Below are 17,283 nucleotides of genomic sequence, written 5' to 3'. Positions count from 1 at the left end.
AATATGGCTGTTGAGGGTGCACTCTTGAGTTTGAAATCGAAGCCACTATAGTATTGTTATTACATGGCACTTGTAACATATCACAGCAGCCTGCCTCTGAACGGGAACAGCCCAGTGGCTCATATATAAATATGGCTGTTGAGGGTGCACTCGTGAGTTTGAAATCGAAGCCACTATAGTATTGTTATTACATGGCACTTGTAACATATCACAGCAGCCTGCCTCTGAACGGAATAGCCCAGTGACTCATATATAAATATGGCTGTTGAGGGTGCACTCTTGAGTTTGAAATCGAAGCCACTATAGTATTGTTATTACATGGCACTTGTAACATATCACAGCAGCCTGCCTCTGAACGGAATAGCCCAGTGACTCATATATAAATATGGCTGTTGAGGGTGCACTCTTGAGTTTGAAATCGAAGCCACTATAGTATTGTTATTACATGGCACTTGTAACACATCACAGCAGCCTGCCTCTGAACGGAATAGCCCAGTGACTCATATATAAATATGGCTGTTGAGGGTGCACTCTTGAGTTTGAAATCGAAGCCACTATAGTATTGTTATTACATGGCACTTGTAACATATCACAGCATCCTGCCTCTGAACGGGAATAGCCCAGTGGCTCATATATAAATGGCTGGTGAGGGTGCACTCGTGAGGTCAAATTTCTAAGCCATTTTGGCCCTCTAGTATATGCCTCTCCCTTCGCACACACCCAGAGTGAGACAATGTTGTGTGCGTAATTTCTTTTTCACGACAGGTAGTACATGGAAATCAATGCGCTTTCTATGGAAAGAGGTGGGTGGCTCTTAAAAGAGCCTTTTGTGGTATAACATGTGTCGAGTAGAACACTGTTTGTAATAGGTTTACTTCTTCTTGGGGGCTGCCTTCTTGGCCTTGGCTGCCTTGGGCTTGGCGGCTTTGGGCTTGGCTGCCTTTGTAGCCTTCTTGGGGCTCTTTGCCGCCTTCTTGGCCGCTGCGGCGGGCTTCTTCACCTTCTTGGGGCTCTTGGCGGCCTTTTTGGGTGTAGCGGGCTTCTTGGCCTTCTTGGGGGACTTCTTTGCGGCGACGGCCTTCTTGGCTGCTACCTTCTTGGGCTTCTTCGCCGCGGCGGGCTTCTTGGCGGCCACCTTCTTTACTTTGGGGACTGCGGCTTTCTTGGCGGGCCTCTTCGCCTCGACAGCTTTCTTGTTGAGCTTGAAGGAGCCGGATGCACCGGTGCCCTTGGTCTGGACCAGGGTGCCCTTGGTGACGAGGCTTTTGACTGCGATCTTGACGCGGGAGTTGTTCTTCTCCAGGTCGTAGCCGCCTGCCGCCAGCGTCTTCTTGAGCGCGGCCAGGGACACGCCGCTCCTCTCCTTGGAAGCGGTCACAGCCTTGACGATGAGCTCTCCTACGCTGGGTCCCGCTTTCTTGGGCTTGGCTGCTGCCTTCTTCTTGGGTGCCTTGGCCGGCGCGGCTGCTGCGGGTGCTGGTGCGACTTCTGCCATGTCTGTCTGTCGTTTGGTCCGGTACACACACACGGTCTGCGAGGAGAAGTTTGCTGTAGACGCTGCTCTGCACTATTGAAGCTCCTCACTGAGCAGGGGGCTGGCCTTAAACGCGACATGAGAACCATGTAGACTCAAGGCACCCAGCTCGGCTTCTCTGGGCTGGCCAAATGCTCTTTCACTTGTGTTTTCTGTTCGCCTATATCGGCCCAAAAGTCACCGACGGAGCCGTGTTTTTGGTCCAAAAGCGAACGGCCCAGCGAGCAGACTTGTCTCCGTTCAGAATAAAGTCATGTGGCCCGCGGAAGGGCCGTGCATTTTGTTGCTACTCGCTCAAAACCTCATCGTTCGACTGTCGGGTGGAGCGGTGCGCACTGGTTTACCTGTGCTATTTGTCTCCTAAATGGCCTAAAAGTGCATCCGATTGCGAGCAGCACTTGTTGTGTAGTGAGCCGAGATGTCTGGCAAGGGAATCAAATGGTTTGGGGTCCCCTGATGTGGTCAGGGGTGTTTTAAAGAAGCGCTCTTTTGGGGACCTTAAAACACATGCACCTGTGAGGCCTGGCTGAGACTAGTGTTGTACCTCAAGTTTCAGGTTGTATTCGTCGTATGTACAGGATCCACATGGTATAAACAGTCCTACGACATGCTTACTTGCATTGTGTGTGTGTGTTATTGTATTAGTAATTTTTGTGCACTGGCAGTGTGAGTGTTGTTGTTGTATTTGTAGCCTACTATTTCTACACAGTGATATTGTGTGTTGTCTTCTGGTAGGTAGGTAGGTTGGCTGTCTCTACTAATATATTGTTCACCTGCTTGACTCCGCAGCGTGACTCGCCTCGGTCTTTGTGTCTGTGGGTCTTGGTGTCTGGCTGGCGCTATGGAGGCTGGCGCCCCATGGGTTATGGCGCGTTGATATAGGCCTAGATAGAGGGAGTCTCTCTCTCTCTCTCTCTCTCTCTCTCTCTCTCTCACTCACTCACTCACTCACTCACTCACTCACTCACTCACTCAGTCTCTCTATCTCTCTCTCTGTCACTCACTCACTCTCTATCTCTCTCACTCACTCACACACTCTCTCTCTCTCGCAGTCTCACTCACTCACTCAGTCTCTCTCTCAGTCTCTCTCTCTCTCTCTCTCACTCACTCACTCACACCTCTCTCTCTCTCTCTCACTCACTCACTCACACACTCTCTCTCTCTCTCACTCACTCAGTCTCTCTCTCTCTCAGTCACTCACTCAGTCACACACTCTCTCACTCACTCAGAGAGAGAGAGAGATTGAGTGAGTGAGAGAGAGTGTGTGAGTGAGAGAGAGAGAGTGAGTGACAGAGAGAGAGAGACTGTATCTCTCACTCACTCACTCACTCACTCAGTCCTCTCTCTCTCTCTCTCTCTCTCTCTCTCTCTCTCTCTCTCTCTCTCTCTCTTTCACTCACTCTCTCTCTGGAGTGGCCTAGCCAGTCTCCAGACCTGAACCTAAAAGAACATCTTTGGAGGGAGCTGAAAGTCCGTATTGCCCAGCAACAGCCCCGAAACCTGAAGGATCTGGAGAAGGTCTGTATGGAGGAGTGGTCCAAAATCCCTGCTGCAGTGTGTGCAAACCTGGTCAAGACCTACAGGAAACGTATGATCTCTGTAATTGCAAACAAAGGTTTCTCTACCAAATATTAAGTTCTGCTTTTCTTATGTATCAAATACTTATGTCATGCAATAAAATGCAAATTAATTACTTAAAAATCATACAATGTGATTTTCTGGATTTTTGTTTTAGATTCTGTCTCTCACAGTTGAAGTGTACCTACGATAAAAAATTACAGACCTCTACATGCTTTGTAAGTAGGAAAACCTGCAAAATCGGCAGTGTATCAAATGCTTGTTCTCCCCACTGTATTTGCTTATGGTCTTGCCTACGCCTAGCGAACAGTTTTTAAAAATTCTATGAGAAAAAAATATTCCATTTAATTTGGAACGGCAAGCCAGACAAAATTAAACGGCCCAATTCATATAATGAATATGAATTAGGAGGACAGAAATTATGAAATATTAAAGCATTAGACCTATCACTAAAAGCTTCAGTCATACAAAAGTTATACTTAAATCCGAACTGGTTCTCTAGCAAATTAGTAAGATTGTCTCACCCCATGTTCAAGAATGGCCTTTTTCCCTTTATTCAGATTACAACCTCTCACTTTCAATTATTTGAAAATGAAATCATCTCCCAAATATCACTATTTCTAAAACAAGCCATAGAAAGTTGGTTGCCATTTCAATTTAATCCTCCAGAAACGACATAACAAATAATGCAACAAATATTGTGGTTAAACTCAAATATACAAATTGACAAAAAAACTTTTTTTTTGAAAAAAAAAAAAAAGGTATAATCTTGGTAAATGATATCATCGGTAGGACTGGTGGAGTTATGTTGCACATGCAGCTAACAAAAACATATGGAAATGTCTGCTCTACCCAAAATTACAACCAAATAATTGCAGCCTTACCGCAAAAATGGAAGAGGAAAGTGGAAGAGGGAGAAAGTAAGGAACTTGTCTGTCGGCCTTGCATTAAAGACACAGGTCCAGGAATGGCTAAAGGATTGCAATATTTACCTGGAGCTAACCGTGCAGATAGCATTACTGGGTGATCTGAAAAGTCATAGTCAATCGGTCAATAATATAATAATACTTTTAGCAAACATGTATATTTTTAATTCACAATCTGTAGAAACAATGAGAATAGAAAGGTTCAGAACTTTTGTAAAACATCACAGTACAGTTAAAATATATATGGCAAATAGAAATCCAATATGGATGGTGTTAAGAGATAGATGGGAGGTGTTGAATGGAATTGAAGGATGGGACTAATAACAACTAACAACAAATAATAACAAGATAACTAATAATGTAAGCATACTGTGTCCATAATAAGTATATAGGTTGTATGTTGGGAGCTTTTGGGAAAGAGCACAGTTAGAAAGATACGGCATATAGAAGAAACCGGATGGACATCATGAAAATGATCGGAGAGGTTGAGAGTAGAAGTAGTTCAGGAGAAAAAACAAAAAATATAATTATTGTAAAATTGACTTGCTCGGGCAGGCTTCGGTGTTCGTCGTCCCCGGAGTACTAGCTGCTGCCGATCGATGTTTCGGTGTTTGTCTAGTTTAGTTTTGATTGTTTGCACCTGTTCCCCATTATGTTTGATTATATTCCCTATATTTACACACATTCAGGTCCGCAGTGTTATAGTGTATTTGGTGTGTTATTGTTTTTTGTTTTCTGTGTTGTTTTCAGTAAAGTACGTTTCTTAGAGTTCTGTGTCCTATCTACTTCTATCCACCGCATTACACTGACACTCGAGACATTCCTGTCCCTAACACTATTTTTCTGGACTCAGATCAATCAGTGGGATTTTGAAGCAGCCTTCTATACATTGACCACATTATACTGTCATTATCCAACATTATCTTCACCAGATCTCAAACCAGCCTTCTACATTGACCACATTATACTGTCATTATACAACATTATCTATACCAGATCTCAAACCAGCCTTCTACATTGACCACATTATACTGTCATTATCCAACATTATCTTCACCAGATCTCAAACCTCTTGTCTGTCAGGAAGGGTCTTCTGTCCTGGATTCTGTTGTTGAAGAGTCTGTAGAGAAGAACACTACTATTATTAATCATTAGTAGAACATTAGACAACAGATCTCCATCCTCCAACAGTTGCTCCCAGCAACAGAGACACCCATATGATCTCACACACACACGCTCTGCTCACCGTCACACACACCCTTACCGTACGGTGTGTATTGAAGTGTTGGTGGAGACCAGTTGGATTATTCTGCCAGTCAGAGCATCAGTGATGTCATTATGACTCAGGCTACAACAGAGAGAGAGAGAGAGAGAGAGAGAGAGAGAGAGAGAGAGAGAGAGAGAGAGAGAGAGAGAGAGAGAGAGAGAGAGAGAGAGAGAGAGAGAGAGAGAGAGAGACAGAGAGAGAGAGAGAGAGACAGAGACAGAGACAGAGACAGAGAGAGAGAGAGAGAGAGAGAGAGAGACAGAGACAGAGAGACAGAGACAGAGACAGAGAGACAGAGAGACAGAGAGACAGAGAGAGAGAGAGAGAGAGACAGAGACAGAGACAGAGACAGAGACAGAGACAGAGAGAGAGAGAGAGAGAGAGAGAGAGAGAGAGAACACGAGTGATCAGACATTTGTCATGTAGTCACACACACACACACACACACACACACACACACACACACACACACACACACACACACACACACACACACACACACACACACACACACACACACACACACACACACACACACAGAGTGAAAGCCACTCACTCCAGGACTTGTACTTTGTGCAGGTGTGTGATCAGGGCCTGTAGGTGGTGGTCTGTGAGTTGACAGTGGCTGAGGTCCAGTTCTGACAGCCCCTCTGAGTGTTCCAGAACCAGGGCCAGAGATCCACAGGCCTTCTGGTCCAGCCTGGTCTCACTGAGGTCCAGCTCTCCATCCAGGGCTCTGCACAGGGACTCTGCGTGCCTCAGCACCCCCTCTTCAATCCCCTCACACACAAGGTCCAGCAGCTGACGTAGCAGAGCTTTGCTGGGGCTGACAGGACAAGAGGCAGAGATAACATTATGACACAGAGTAGGTCTAACTCCTACTGATGAACTAGTTGGTTAAATGTTTGTCTTTGTGTGTCTAACCTCAGCTTGACAATATGCAGGATGGGAAGCAGCTCCCTCAGTGCTCTGTCCTCCACCTCACAGTCTCTTAGGATGATCTGCACCTGGTTCTGGACCAGCTGGGTGCTGTGTTGGTTCTGCTTCAGAACAGAGTGGATGGCCCTGCAGTGGTCAGTGGTCAGACACAGAGCCTCCTCCTGGTCCTGAGCTGACAGGTCCACAGAGGAGGAGCAGGAGAAGTCCAGCCTGTAGTGCAGAGACCTGAGCAGCCATACTGCTGTTGGTGGTGGTGGTGCCCCCTGCTGGATCTGAGAGGCAGCACAGCACTGGAGGAAACTCAGCAGTAACCTCCTATCAACACTACAGAGAGAGAGAGACAGAGAGAGACAGAGACAGAGACAGAGACAGAGACAGAGACAGACAGAGACGTATTTAAACACCATCACACATTAAAACACTGATAAACACACTACAACTCGGTTTATCATGTCAACTCCCAGGCGTTCCCCTTCAATTCCTGCCTCGCCTGGTTCACCAACTACTTCTCAGATAGAGTTCAATGTGTCAAATCGGAGGGCCTGTTGTCTGGACCTCTGGCAGTCTCTATGGGGGTGCCACAGGGTTCAATTTTCGGGCCGACTCTTTTCTCCGTGTATATCAATGATGTCACTCTTGCTGCTGGTGACTCTCAGATCCACCTCTACGCAGACGACACCATTTTGTATACATCTGGCCCTTCATTGGACACTGTGTTAACAAACCTCCAAACAAGCTTCAATGCCATACATCACTCATTCAGTAGCCTCCAACTGCTCTTAAACACTAGTAAAACTAAATGCATGCTCTTCAATCGAACGCTGCTTGCACCCGCCCGACTAGAATCACTACTCTTGGCGGGTCTGACCTAGAGTATGTGGACAACTACAAATACCTAGGTGTCTGGTTAGACCGTAAACTCTCCTTCCAGACTCACATTAAGAATCTCCAATCCAAAGTTACATCTAGAATCGGCTTCCTATTTCGCAACAAAGCCTCCTTCACTCATGCTGCCAAACATGCCCTCGTAAAACTGACTATCCTACCGATCCTTGACTTCGGCGATGTCATTTACAAAATAGCCTCCAACACTCTACTCAGCAAATTGGATGTAGTCTATCACAGTGCCATCCGTTTTGTCACCAAAGCCCCATATAATACCCACCATTGTGACCTGTACGCTCTCGTTGGCTGGCTCTCACTACATATTCGTCGCCAAACCCACTGGCTCCAGGTCATCTATAAATCACTGCTAGGCAAATCCCCACCTTATCTTAGCTCACTGGTCACCATAGCAACACCCACCCGTAGTCTGCGCTCCAGCAGGTATATCTCACTGGTCATCCCCAAAGCCAACACCTCCTTTGGTCGCCATTCCTTCCAGTTCTCTGCTGCCAATGACTGGAATGAACTGCAAAAATCTCTGAAGCTGGAGACACTTATCTCCCTCACTAACTTTAAGCATCAGTTGTCAGAGCAGCTTACCGATCACTGTACCTGTACACAGCCCATCTGAAATTAGCCCACCCAACTACCTCATCCCCATATTGTTATTTATTTTGCTCTTTTGCACCCCAGTATCTCTGTTTGCACATCATCTTCTGCACAGCTATCACTCCAGTGTTAATACTAAATTGTAATTATTTTGGACTATGGCCTATTTTTTGCCTTACCTCCATAACTTACTACATTTGCACACACTGTATATATATTTTCTGTTGTATTTTTGACTTTATGTTTTGTTTTACCCCATATGTAACTCTGTGTTGTTGTTTTTATTGCACTGCTTTGCTTTATCTTGGCCAGGACGCAGTTGTAAATGAGAACTTGTTCTCAACTGGTCTACCTGGTTAAATAAAGGTGAAATAAATCAAATCAAAAATTTCACTCCTAGGTGAGGTTAAAGTTAAGTGCATTAGATTAAGGTTAGGGTTAATGGTTAAATCAGTCAGAAAGTGGAAAGCCTCATAGTTCTATCCATTCTAGCAGGGTCAAAAAGTGCCAACTAAACCTGAGTTGGGAGACTCTGTCCAGAAGAGGCAGGATGCTCTCTATCTCCCCCGGTGGTATGGAGGTCCACAGCAGGTTGACTTTGACTTGGTGGCAGTGCTGCAGGGTAAAACCCAGAGCAGTACAGTCCACTCTGTCCAGCTCTCTGCTGTTCAGGTTGATCCAATGGTCTGAAGACCTCAACAAACTGGACACACAGTCACTGGCTCTGCTGTCATAGATCTGTCTGATGGTGGACTTTACAAAGCTGGAACTGGACCTGAACAAACATGGAGAATGGATTGTTGTGGTTATGTCAAGGTTTCATAAAGGATAACTCACATAGCAACAACTGGCTGGATAGGACATTAATAATTAAAGTCTATAAATATTGAATAAAGATCTCTCACCTCTTGAATAAAACCCTAATGATATTACAGAGGATCACTCAGAACAACATGTCACTGGATATAAATAGTTATGTTCTTCTTTCTAGAAAGTCTGAATAGAGAAAGAAGTTCTCCCACCTCTTGAATATAACCCTTCCCAGAAAGGGGAGAAGATCTGAGATGTACTTCTCTAGGAGTATATTTTTCCTGAGGTCCACAGTGATGTTGTGGGTTGAATGCTGCAGCAGAGAGAGAAGCACTTCCAGGTCCAGCCTGCAGGAGGTCAGGTCTCCACCAACCTTCTCCAGGAACCACTGAGTCAAGTCCTTGTCCTGAGCTTCATACACAACTACAGTCAGCTGCTGCAGAGTGTCTGAGTTCAGTCTAGGAGGTTGGAACATAAAGGCAGTCAGATATATGAAGAAAAACACATGAATGAAGTTCCTATTTCTACTTCTAAAAACATCAGCTTCGGACTGACCTGAGAGAGAGAGGTCCCTGGTGACACAGCAGTGTGATGAGAGAGTGACCCTGGATCCAGAAGTCAGTCAGGTCCAGACACTGAACCCTCCAGAGTCTCAGCAGGGATGCCACACTACTCAGAGCCCTGGATAACACTCTCTCTCTGGTGGCTGGTTGCTCTTTTGGACCAGGGAGAGCTCTGGGACAGTCAGTGGAGTAGCACCTCTCCCTGTCCTCCTAACCAGTCTGGACAGTTTCACTGCCATGCCCACATTCAGCCTGGAATGAAAAGACAAAACTCAAGTCACTTTAAACAGAGAAACCTTGTCAGATAAAATGCTCAATAGGAAAATAAACTATTCAATAGACCAGTGCAAGTTCTTCACTCTGTTTGTCAGAACCTAACGGACAACTAGTCCATGCTCAAACCAGGTTTATTCACTCACTGGGTCAAACAGCTGAAAGGACCAAGACATGTTTACACAAGCACATATATTTAGGCGGAGTCTCTAACCTTGCACCTCTGGACAGCCAATACATCTCTGTTGCTAGGCAGGAACTGAAGTGGGGACTGTTCCTCCTCACTTCATCTGACCTGACCTCGGCCCGAACTCCTCCCTCCTCCCTAACTCACGGCTGTCCTACACTGAAACCAGACGGTTACCCTTCTCCCCTCTCCATAGGATACATGAGATTACCCTTCTCCTCTCCATAGGATACATGAGATTACCCTTCTCCTCTCCATAGGATACATGAGATTACCCTTCTCCTCTCCATAGGATACATGAGATTACCCTTCTCCTCTCCATAGGATACATGAGATTACCCTTCTCCTCTCCATAGGATACATGAGAATACCCTTCTCCTCTCCATAGGATACATGAGATTACCTTCTCCTCTCCATAGGATACATGAGATTACCCTTCTCCTCTCCATAGGATACATGAGATTACCCCTTCTCCTCTCCATAGGATACATGAGATTTAACAATGACATGTTCTGACAGAATGTCAACTTTCCCCCTTTCTCCCCCAGTAGATTTGCATTCACCCAGTTCTAATATGGTAACATGAATAAGGATTGTTTCAAGTTAGAACCCAACACCTGTAAAAGCTGTCTTACTGAACATACCTGAGCTTGTGTAGCTTTGACTCATGTCTCACAATAAGTAAGGCTCCTTGGAGAGAGATCTTGCTGGGGGTAAGAGTGAGGTCCACTCTGGAGGCACAGAGACCCAGGACTCTCCCCACAGACCTGCAGGTTTTCCTGGGTAACTCTCCTCCCAGTGACAGGGTGGAGCCCAAGGCCTGGAGGAGAGAGGCCAACTGCTGGTCCTCCTCTCTGGACCTCACAGGGACGGATTCACACACCCTCTGGAAGAACCTGTCATCATCACAGCTGAAACAGCAGAACATGGGGGACATGAAATCAGACATTTAGGACAGTCCAAAAGTATTGGGACAGTGACACATTTGTTGTTGTTTTGGCTCTGTACTCCAGCACTTTGACATGATACAATGACTATGAGGTTAAAGTTACAGCAATGTTTGTACATACAGTGCCTTGCATTAGTATTCAATCCCCTTACATACGTTTGTTGTGTTACAACCTGGAATTAAAATGGATTCAATTAGAATGTTTTTGTCAAGAGATTACTCAAAATACTCTGTAATGTCAAAGTGGAAGAACAACATTTGTTAAAGATTAATGAAATATAAAACACTAATATACCTTGATTAGATTAGGTATTCTGAGTATAAACTTTCAGGTTTCATGTTACAAAATGTCTCAAAGATAAAATTCACAAGATTTCTGAAAGACAAATTTCTAGCATCACAAAATTTAAGAAAAATTCACAATATCGGTGTGACATTTAGTAATGCAACATTTGTTATGTCAAGAAATCTGAGTATAAATGTTACCAGATTCATCAACACTTGAAGTTGTATATTACAATGTTTCTACAAGACAATAATCACTAGCATCACATAATCACTAACCACCACACATGTTCAGACTCACCTCAGCTGTGAGATGTAGGGCAGACACTGAAGGAAACTCCTCACTTCACTCTCTTCATCTGACCAGCCCTTCAGCTCTACTGGTTTCTTCTCTGGTTGGAGTTTCAGCACTTCTAGGAGGAGGGAGGCCTTTCTTTTTGAGAGGTCTATGGACCAGACTGCAGGAGCTGACTGGTAAACTGGCTGTAATGCTGGAAGGACACTCCTGCCTGTTTGAGTCTCATGTCCTTCACATGTGAGTACAGATCCAGCAGGAAATCACTCTGTTTAGAATTGTCTCCACTGAGAAAAGGAAAGGTGCTGTAAGTCCACACTGATGATACCAGCTTCAGTGTCTTCTCTCCTGTCTGCTCCTCCCACTCTGCTGCTTGAGACAGAGATCCACCAGGAACTTGATCTGCTTTGAGGGATCAGACCTCCATGGATAGAAACTGCAACAAGGACAGTAACAGCTGATTCAGACATGGATGAACACATGAAACCAGTCATAGCTAAAGATATATGAAGTAGTTATACATTTACATAATGTGCTTTGTTTATATGTAAAAGTATTTACTTTTAGAGACATTCACATGATGTATGTGTGACATTTAGTAATGCAACATTTGTTATGTCAGGAAATCAGGGGATAACCTGGAATTAAACTGGATTCAATTAGAATGTTTTTGTCAAGAATTTACAATAACAGGTAGGGGTTGGCAATTTTTATATCATACCCCCAAGACATGCTAACCTCTCACCATTACAATAACAGGGAGGGGTTAGCATTGTCTTTGGAAGGTATAATATTTATGCCTCTGTAACCTTCCCACTCATCATTATTCACGATTCATTCAGGATTATCCGAGATCATGGAAGCATCCACATTAATGTAGAAGTGTTTAGAAACATATTCTGTTCTTATTTACAATAAAACTGACTCCAAAATGACACAATACATTATTTAACATTCATTTCTATTGGACACTAAATAATCTGTGGAATACTTTAATACACATTGGTGAATATGCCCAAATACTTTTGGTTCCCTAAAATGGGGGGACTTTTACAAAAAGTGCTGTAATTTCGAAACAGTTCACCCGATATGGATGAAGATACCCTCCAATTAAAGCTGACAGTCTGCACTTTAACCTCATTGTAGTTGAATCATTTAAAATCCAAAGTGCTGGAGCACAGAGCCAAAATAAATGTGCCAAAACAAAATGTGTCAATGTCCCAATACTTTGACCTCACTGTACATGAATACATGCCTGTCATATGGACACGTAATACCATGTCACAGAGAAAGTTCCATAATATGCAGGACATTTGGTTTTGTAGATTAGGTATTCTGAGTATCAACTTTCAGGTTTCATGTTACAAAACGTCTCAAAGATAAAATTCACAAGATTTCTAAAGACAAATGTCTAGCATCACAAAATGTAGAAAAATTCACAATATATGTGTGACATTTAGTAATGCAACATTTGTTATGTCAAGAAATCTGAGTATAAATGTTACCAGATTCACCAACACTTGAAGTTGTATATTACAATGTTTCTACAAGATAATAATCACTAGCATCACATAATCACTAACCACCACACATGTTCAGACTCACCTCAGCTGTGAGATGTAGGGCAGACACTGAAGGAAACTCCTCACTTCACTCTCTTCATCTGACCAGCCCTTCAGCTCTACTGGTTTCTCCTCTGGTTGGAGTTTCAGCACTTCTAGGAGGAGGGAGGCCTTTCTTTTGAGAGGTCTATGGACCAGACTGCAGGAGCTGACTGGTAAACTGGCTGTAATGCTGGAAGGACACTCCTGCCTGTTTGAGTCTCATAGTCCTTCACATGTGAGTACAGATCCAGCAGGAAATCACTCTGTTCAGAATTGTCTCCACTGAGAAAAGGAAAGGTGCTGTAAGTCCACACTGATGATACCAGCTTCAGTGTCTTCTCTCCCTGTCTGCTCCTCCCACTCTGCTGCTTGAGACAGGAGATCCACCAGGAACTTGATCCGCTTTGAGGGATAAGACCTCCATGGACAGAAACTGCAACAAGGACAGTAACAGCTGATTCAGACATGGATGAACACATGAAACCAGTCATAGCTAAAGATATATGAAGTAGTTATACATTTACATAATGTACTTTGATTATATGTAAAAGTATTTACTTTTAGAGACATTCACATGATGTATGTGTGACATTTAGTAATGCAACATTTGTTATGTTAGGAAATCAGGGGATAACCTGGAATTAAACTGGATTCAATTAGAATGTTTTTGTCAAGAATTTACAATAACAGGTAGGGGTTAGCATTTTATATCATACCCCCCAAGACATGCTAACCTCTCACCATTACAATAACAGGGAGGGGTTAGCATTGTCTTTGGAAGGTATAATATTTATGCCTCTGTAACCTTCCCACTCATCATTATTCACGATTCATTCAGGATTATCCGAGATCATGGAAGCATCCACACAATAAAACACAATTCATTATTTAACTTTCATTTCTATTGGACACTAAATAATCTGAAACACAACCAAAACAAACAGCAAATGCATCCAACACATTTGTAGAATCACAAGCTTGATGTAGTCATTGCGTTCTAGGAATATAGGATCAAATACTACACTATGGAATACTTTAATACACATAAGTGAATATGCCCAAATACTTTTGGTTCCCTAAAATGGGGGACTTTTACAAAAAGTGCTGTAATTTCGAAACAGTTCACCCGATATGGATGAAGATACCCTCCAAATAAAGCTGACAGTCTACACTTTAACCTCATTGTAGTTGAATCATTTTAAAATCCAAAGTGCTGGAGCACAGAGCCAAAATAAATGTGCCAAAACAAAAATGTGTCAATGTCCCAATACTTTGACCTCACTGTACATGAATACATGCCTGTCATATGGAAACGTAATACCATGTCACAGAGAAAGTTCCATAATATGCAGGACATTTGGTTTTGTAGATTAGGTATTCTGAGTATAAACTTTCAGGTTTCATGTTACAAAACGTCTCAAACATAAAATTCACAAGATTTCTAAAAGACAAATGTCTAGCATCACAAAATGTAGAAAAATTCACAATATCTGTGTGACATTTAGTAATGCAACATTTGTTATGTCAAGAAATCTGAGTATAAATGTTACCAGATTCACCAACACTTGAAGTTGTATATTATAATGTTTCTACAAGACAATAACCACTAGCATCACATAATCACTAACCACCACACATGTTCAGACTCACCTCAGCTGTGAGATGTAGGGCAGACACTGAAGGAAACTCCTCACTTCACTCTCTTCATCTGACCAGCCCTTCAGCTCTACTGGTTTCTTCTCTGGTTGGAGTTTCAGCACTTCTAGGAGGAGGGAGGCCTTTCTCTTTGAGAGGTCTATGGACCAGACTGCAGGAGCTGACTGGTAAACTGGCTGTAATGCTGGAAGGACACTCCTGCCTGTTTGAGTCTCATAGTCCTTCACATGTGTGTACAGATCCAGCAGGAAATCACATTGATATTCCTTATTCTCATAATCATCATCATCTTCATCATCACAGAAGGGGAAAGTGCTGTAAGTCCACACTGACGATACCAGCTTCAGTGTCTTCTCTCCTGTCTGCTCCTCCCACTCTGCTGCTTGAGACAGGAGATCCACCAGGAACTTGATCTGCTTTGAGGGATCAGACCTCCATGGACAGAAACTGCAACAAGGACAGTAACAGCTGATTCAGACATGGATGAACACATGAAACCAGTCATAGTTAAAGATATATGAAGTAGTTATACATTTACATAATGTGCTTTGTTTATATGTAAAAGTATTTACTTTTAGAGACATTCACATGATGTATGTGTGACATTTAGTAATGCAACATTTGTTATGTCAGGAAATCAGGGGATAAATGTTACCAGATTCACCAACACTTGAAGTTGTATATTACAATGTTTCTACAAGACAATAATCACTAGCATCACATAATCACTAACCACCACACATGTTCAGACTCACCTCAGCTGTGAGATGTAGGGCAGACACTGAAGGAAACTCCTCACTTCACTCTCTTCATCTGACCAGCCCCTTCAGCTCTACTGGTTTCTTCTCTGGTTGGAGTTTCAGCACTTCTAGGAGGAGGGAGGCCTTTCTCTCTGAGAGGTCTATGGACCAGACTGCAGGACTGGCTGACTGGTAAACTGGCTGTAATGCTGGAAGGACACTCCTGCCTGTTTCAGTCTCATAGACCTTCACATGTGTGTACAGATCCAGCAGGAAATCCCATTGATATTCCTTATTCTCATAATCATCATCATCTTCATCATCACAGAAGGGGAAAGTGCTGTAAGTACACATTGATGATACCAGCTTCAGTGTCTTCTCTCCTGTCTGCTCCTCCCACTCTGCTGCTTGAGACAGGAGATCCACCAGGAACTTGATCTGCTTTGAGTGATCAGACCTCCATGAATAGAAACTGCAACAAGGACAGTAACAGCTGATTCAGACATGGATGAACACATGAAACCAGTCATAGCTAAAGATATATGAAGTAGTTTGACATTTACATAATGTGCTTTGGTTATATGTAAAATTATTTAATTTTAGAGACATTCACATGATGTATGTGTGACATTTAGTAATGCAACATTTGTTATGTCAGGAAATCTGAGTATAAATGTTACCAGATTCACCAACACTAAGTTTTATATTACAATGTTTCTACAAGATAATAATCACTAGCATCACATAATCACTAACCACCACCCATGTTCAGACTCACCTCAGCTGTGAGATGTAGGGCAGACACTGAAGGAAACTCCTCACTTCACTCTCTTCATCTGACCAGTCCTTCAGCTCTACTGGTTTCTTAACTGGTTGGAGTTTCAGCACTTCTAGGAGGAGGGAGGCCTTTCTCTCTGAGAGGTCTATGGACCAAACTGCAGGAGCTGACTGGTAAACTGGCTGTAATGCTGGAAGGACACTCCTGCCTGTTTGAGTCTCATAGTCCTTCACATGTGAGTACAGATCCAGCAGGAAATCACATTTCTGACTGTGATATACTTCAGACAGTGACAACAGTTTCTCTACAGTTGTTTGTATGGTTCCTCTCTCATGGAGAGCTGCTTGAAGACACAGATTCAGTAGGAATATCTTCTCTCTCCTTGTCCTCTCTATATTATCCTTCAGTAGAGGAAATCTGAACAAACAGTTTAAAACACAGATGATATACAGGTGAGTGATGAGGACTGATATGAGTAACAGGGTTGGGGCACTGAAAACCAATAGCACTTTATGACTCCATCTTTCTGTAACAATACAACTATGAATTGGAATTTTGTTCAATTTCAATTCCTACTGAATTACAGTTTCTACAGCATCTTCATATGTGCATGTATTAAACAGATAAAGACGGTGTAAAAACATAAATACTATCTCCATCAGTTCAATGACACATGGACTCTTGTTGGATAAACTCCCTCACCTCAGCTGTGAGATATAGGGCAGACACTGAAGGAAACTCCTCACTTCACTCTCTTCATATGACCAGCCCTTCAGCTCTACTGGTTTCTTCTCTGGTTGGAGTTTCAGCAATTCTAGGAGGAGGGAGGCCTTTCTATCTGAGAGGTCTATGGACCAGACTGCAGGAGCTGACTGGTAAAGTGGTTTCAATGATGGAAGGACACTCCTGGCTGTTTGATTCCTATTGTACTTCACATGTGAGTACAGATCCAACAGGATGTCATATCTCTCAGTTTGATACACAGAGAACAGTGACAGCAGTGTGTTCACAGCTCTCTGGAAAGTTTCTCTGTGATCTAGTGCTGCTTGTAGACACAAATCTAGTAGGACTGCTTTCTCTTCTGTCTCCAGTCTTTCAGGGGATCCTCTCTGATGTTCTAGTGGGGTAAACCTGTGACCCATAAAACATAAGAATGTCTATGTTCAGATAGAAGCAGGGAGAATGTGACTGCTGCCTCTTTTACAGACTGAATACTGTTGTCATGTGTGTCTTGTTATGTTGTTTCAATGTCTTTGTTTGTCTGTCTTAGCCTTTTGATAGGTTGTCATTGGAAATAAGAACAATATGTTCTCAACTGACTTAAATAAATGAATAGTCACAAAGACATTGAGTAAATATATATTGGCTGTGGAAACACTCACCTGAGTTTGTTGATATTAGGTAG

At 43.2% G+C, this 17,283-nt stretch overlaps 2 protein-coding genes across 2 annotated transcripts in view; both read right to left on the bottom strand.

Moving 5' to 3' along the window:
- The window catches only part of LOC121560655 (histone H1-like), a 2,034-nt gene extending 265 nt beyond the window's left edge, over window positions 1-1,769 (bottom strand). The window contains exon 1 of the mRNA XM_041873577.2: window positions 1-1,769. This exon is cut by the window's left edge and continues 265 nt beyond it. Coding sequence (XP_041729511.1) covers window positions 872-1,495 — 624 coding nt within the window. The 5' untranslated portion in view covers window positions 1,496-1,769 and the 3' untranslated portion in view covers window positions 1-871.
- Window positions 1-10,520, bottom strand: part of LOC121560649 — a 350,876-nt gene extending 340,356 nt beyond the window's left edge. Inside the window, exons 1-7 of the mRNA XM_045214285.1 lie at window positions 10,216-10,520; window positions 9,308-9,363; window positions 9,104-9,263; window positions 8,761-9,006; window positions 8,256-8,513; window positions 6,230-6,568; window positions 5,862-6,131 (exon numbers count right to left, since the gene is read on the bottom strand). Of these exons, the coding sequence (XP_045070220.1) occupies window positions 5,862-6,131; window positions 6,230-6,568; window positions 8,256-8,513; window positions 8,761-9,006; window positions 9,104-9,263; window positions 9,308-9,363; window positions 10,216-10,520 (1,634 nt within the window). The remainder of the gene's footprint in view (window positions 1-5,861; window positions 6,132-6,229; window positions 6,569-8,255; window positions 8,514-8,760; window positions 9,007-9,103; window positions 9,264-9,307; window positions 9,364-10,215) is intronic.
- Between the last annotated feature and the right edge of the window lie 6,763 nt (window positions 10,521-17,283).

The sequence above is a fragment of the Coregonus clupeaformis genome, unplaced genomic scaffold, assembly GCF_020615455.1.
Source record: "Coregonus clupeaformis isolate EN_2021a unplaced genomic scaffold, ASM2061545v1 scaf0230, whole genome shotgun sequence".
Lineage (NCBI taxonomy): Eukaryota > Metazoa > Chordata > Actinopteri > Salmoniformes > Salmonidae > Coregonus > Coregonus clupeaformis.
The sequence above is the reverse complement of the archived record's forward strand: the minus strand, read 5'-3'. Positions and strand labels throughout refer to the sequence as shown.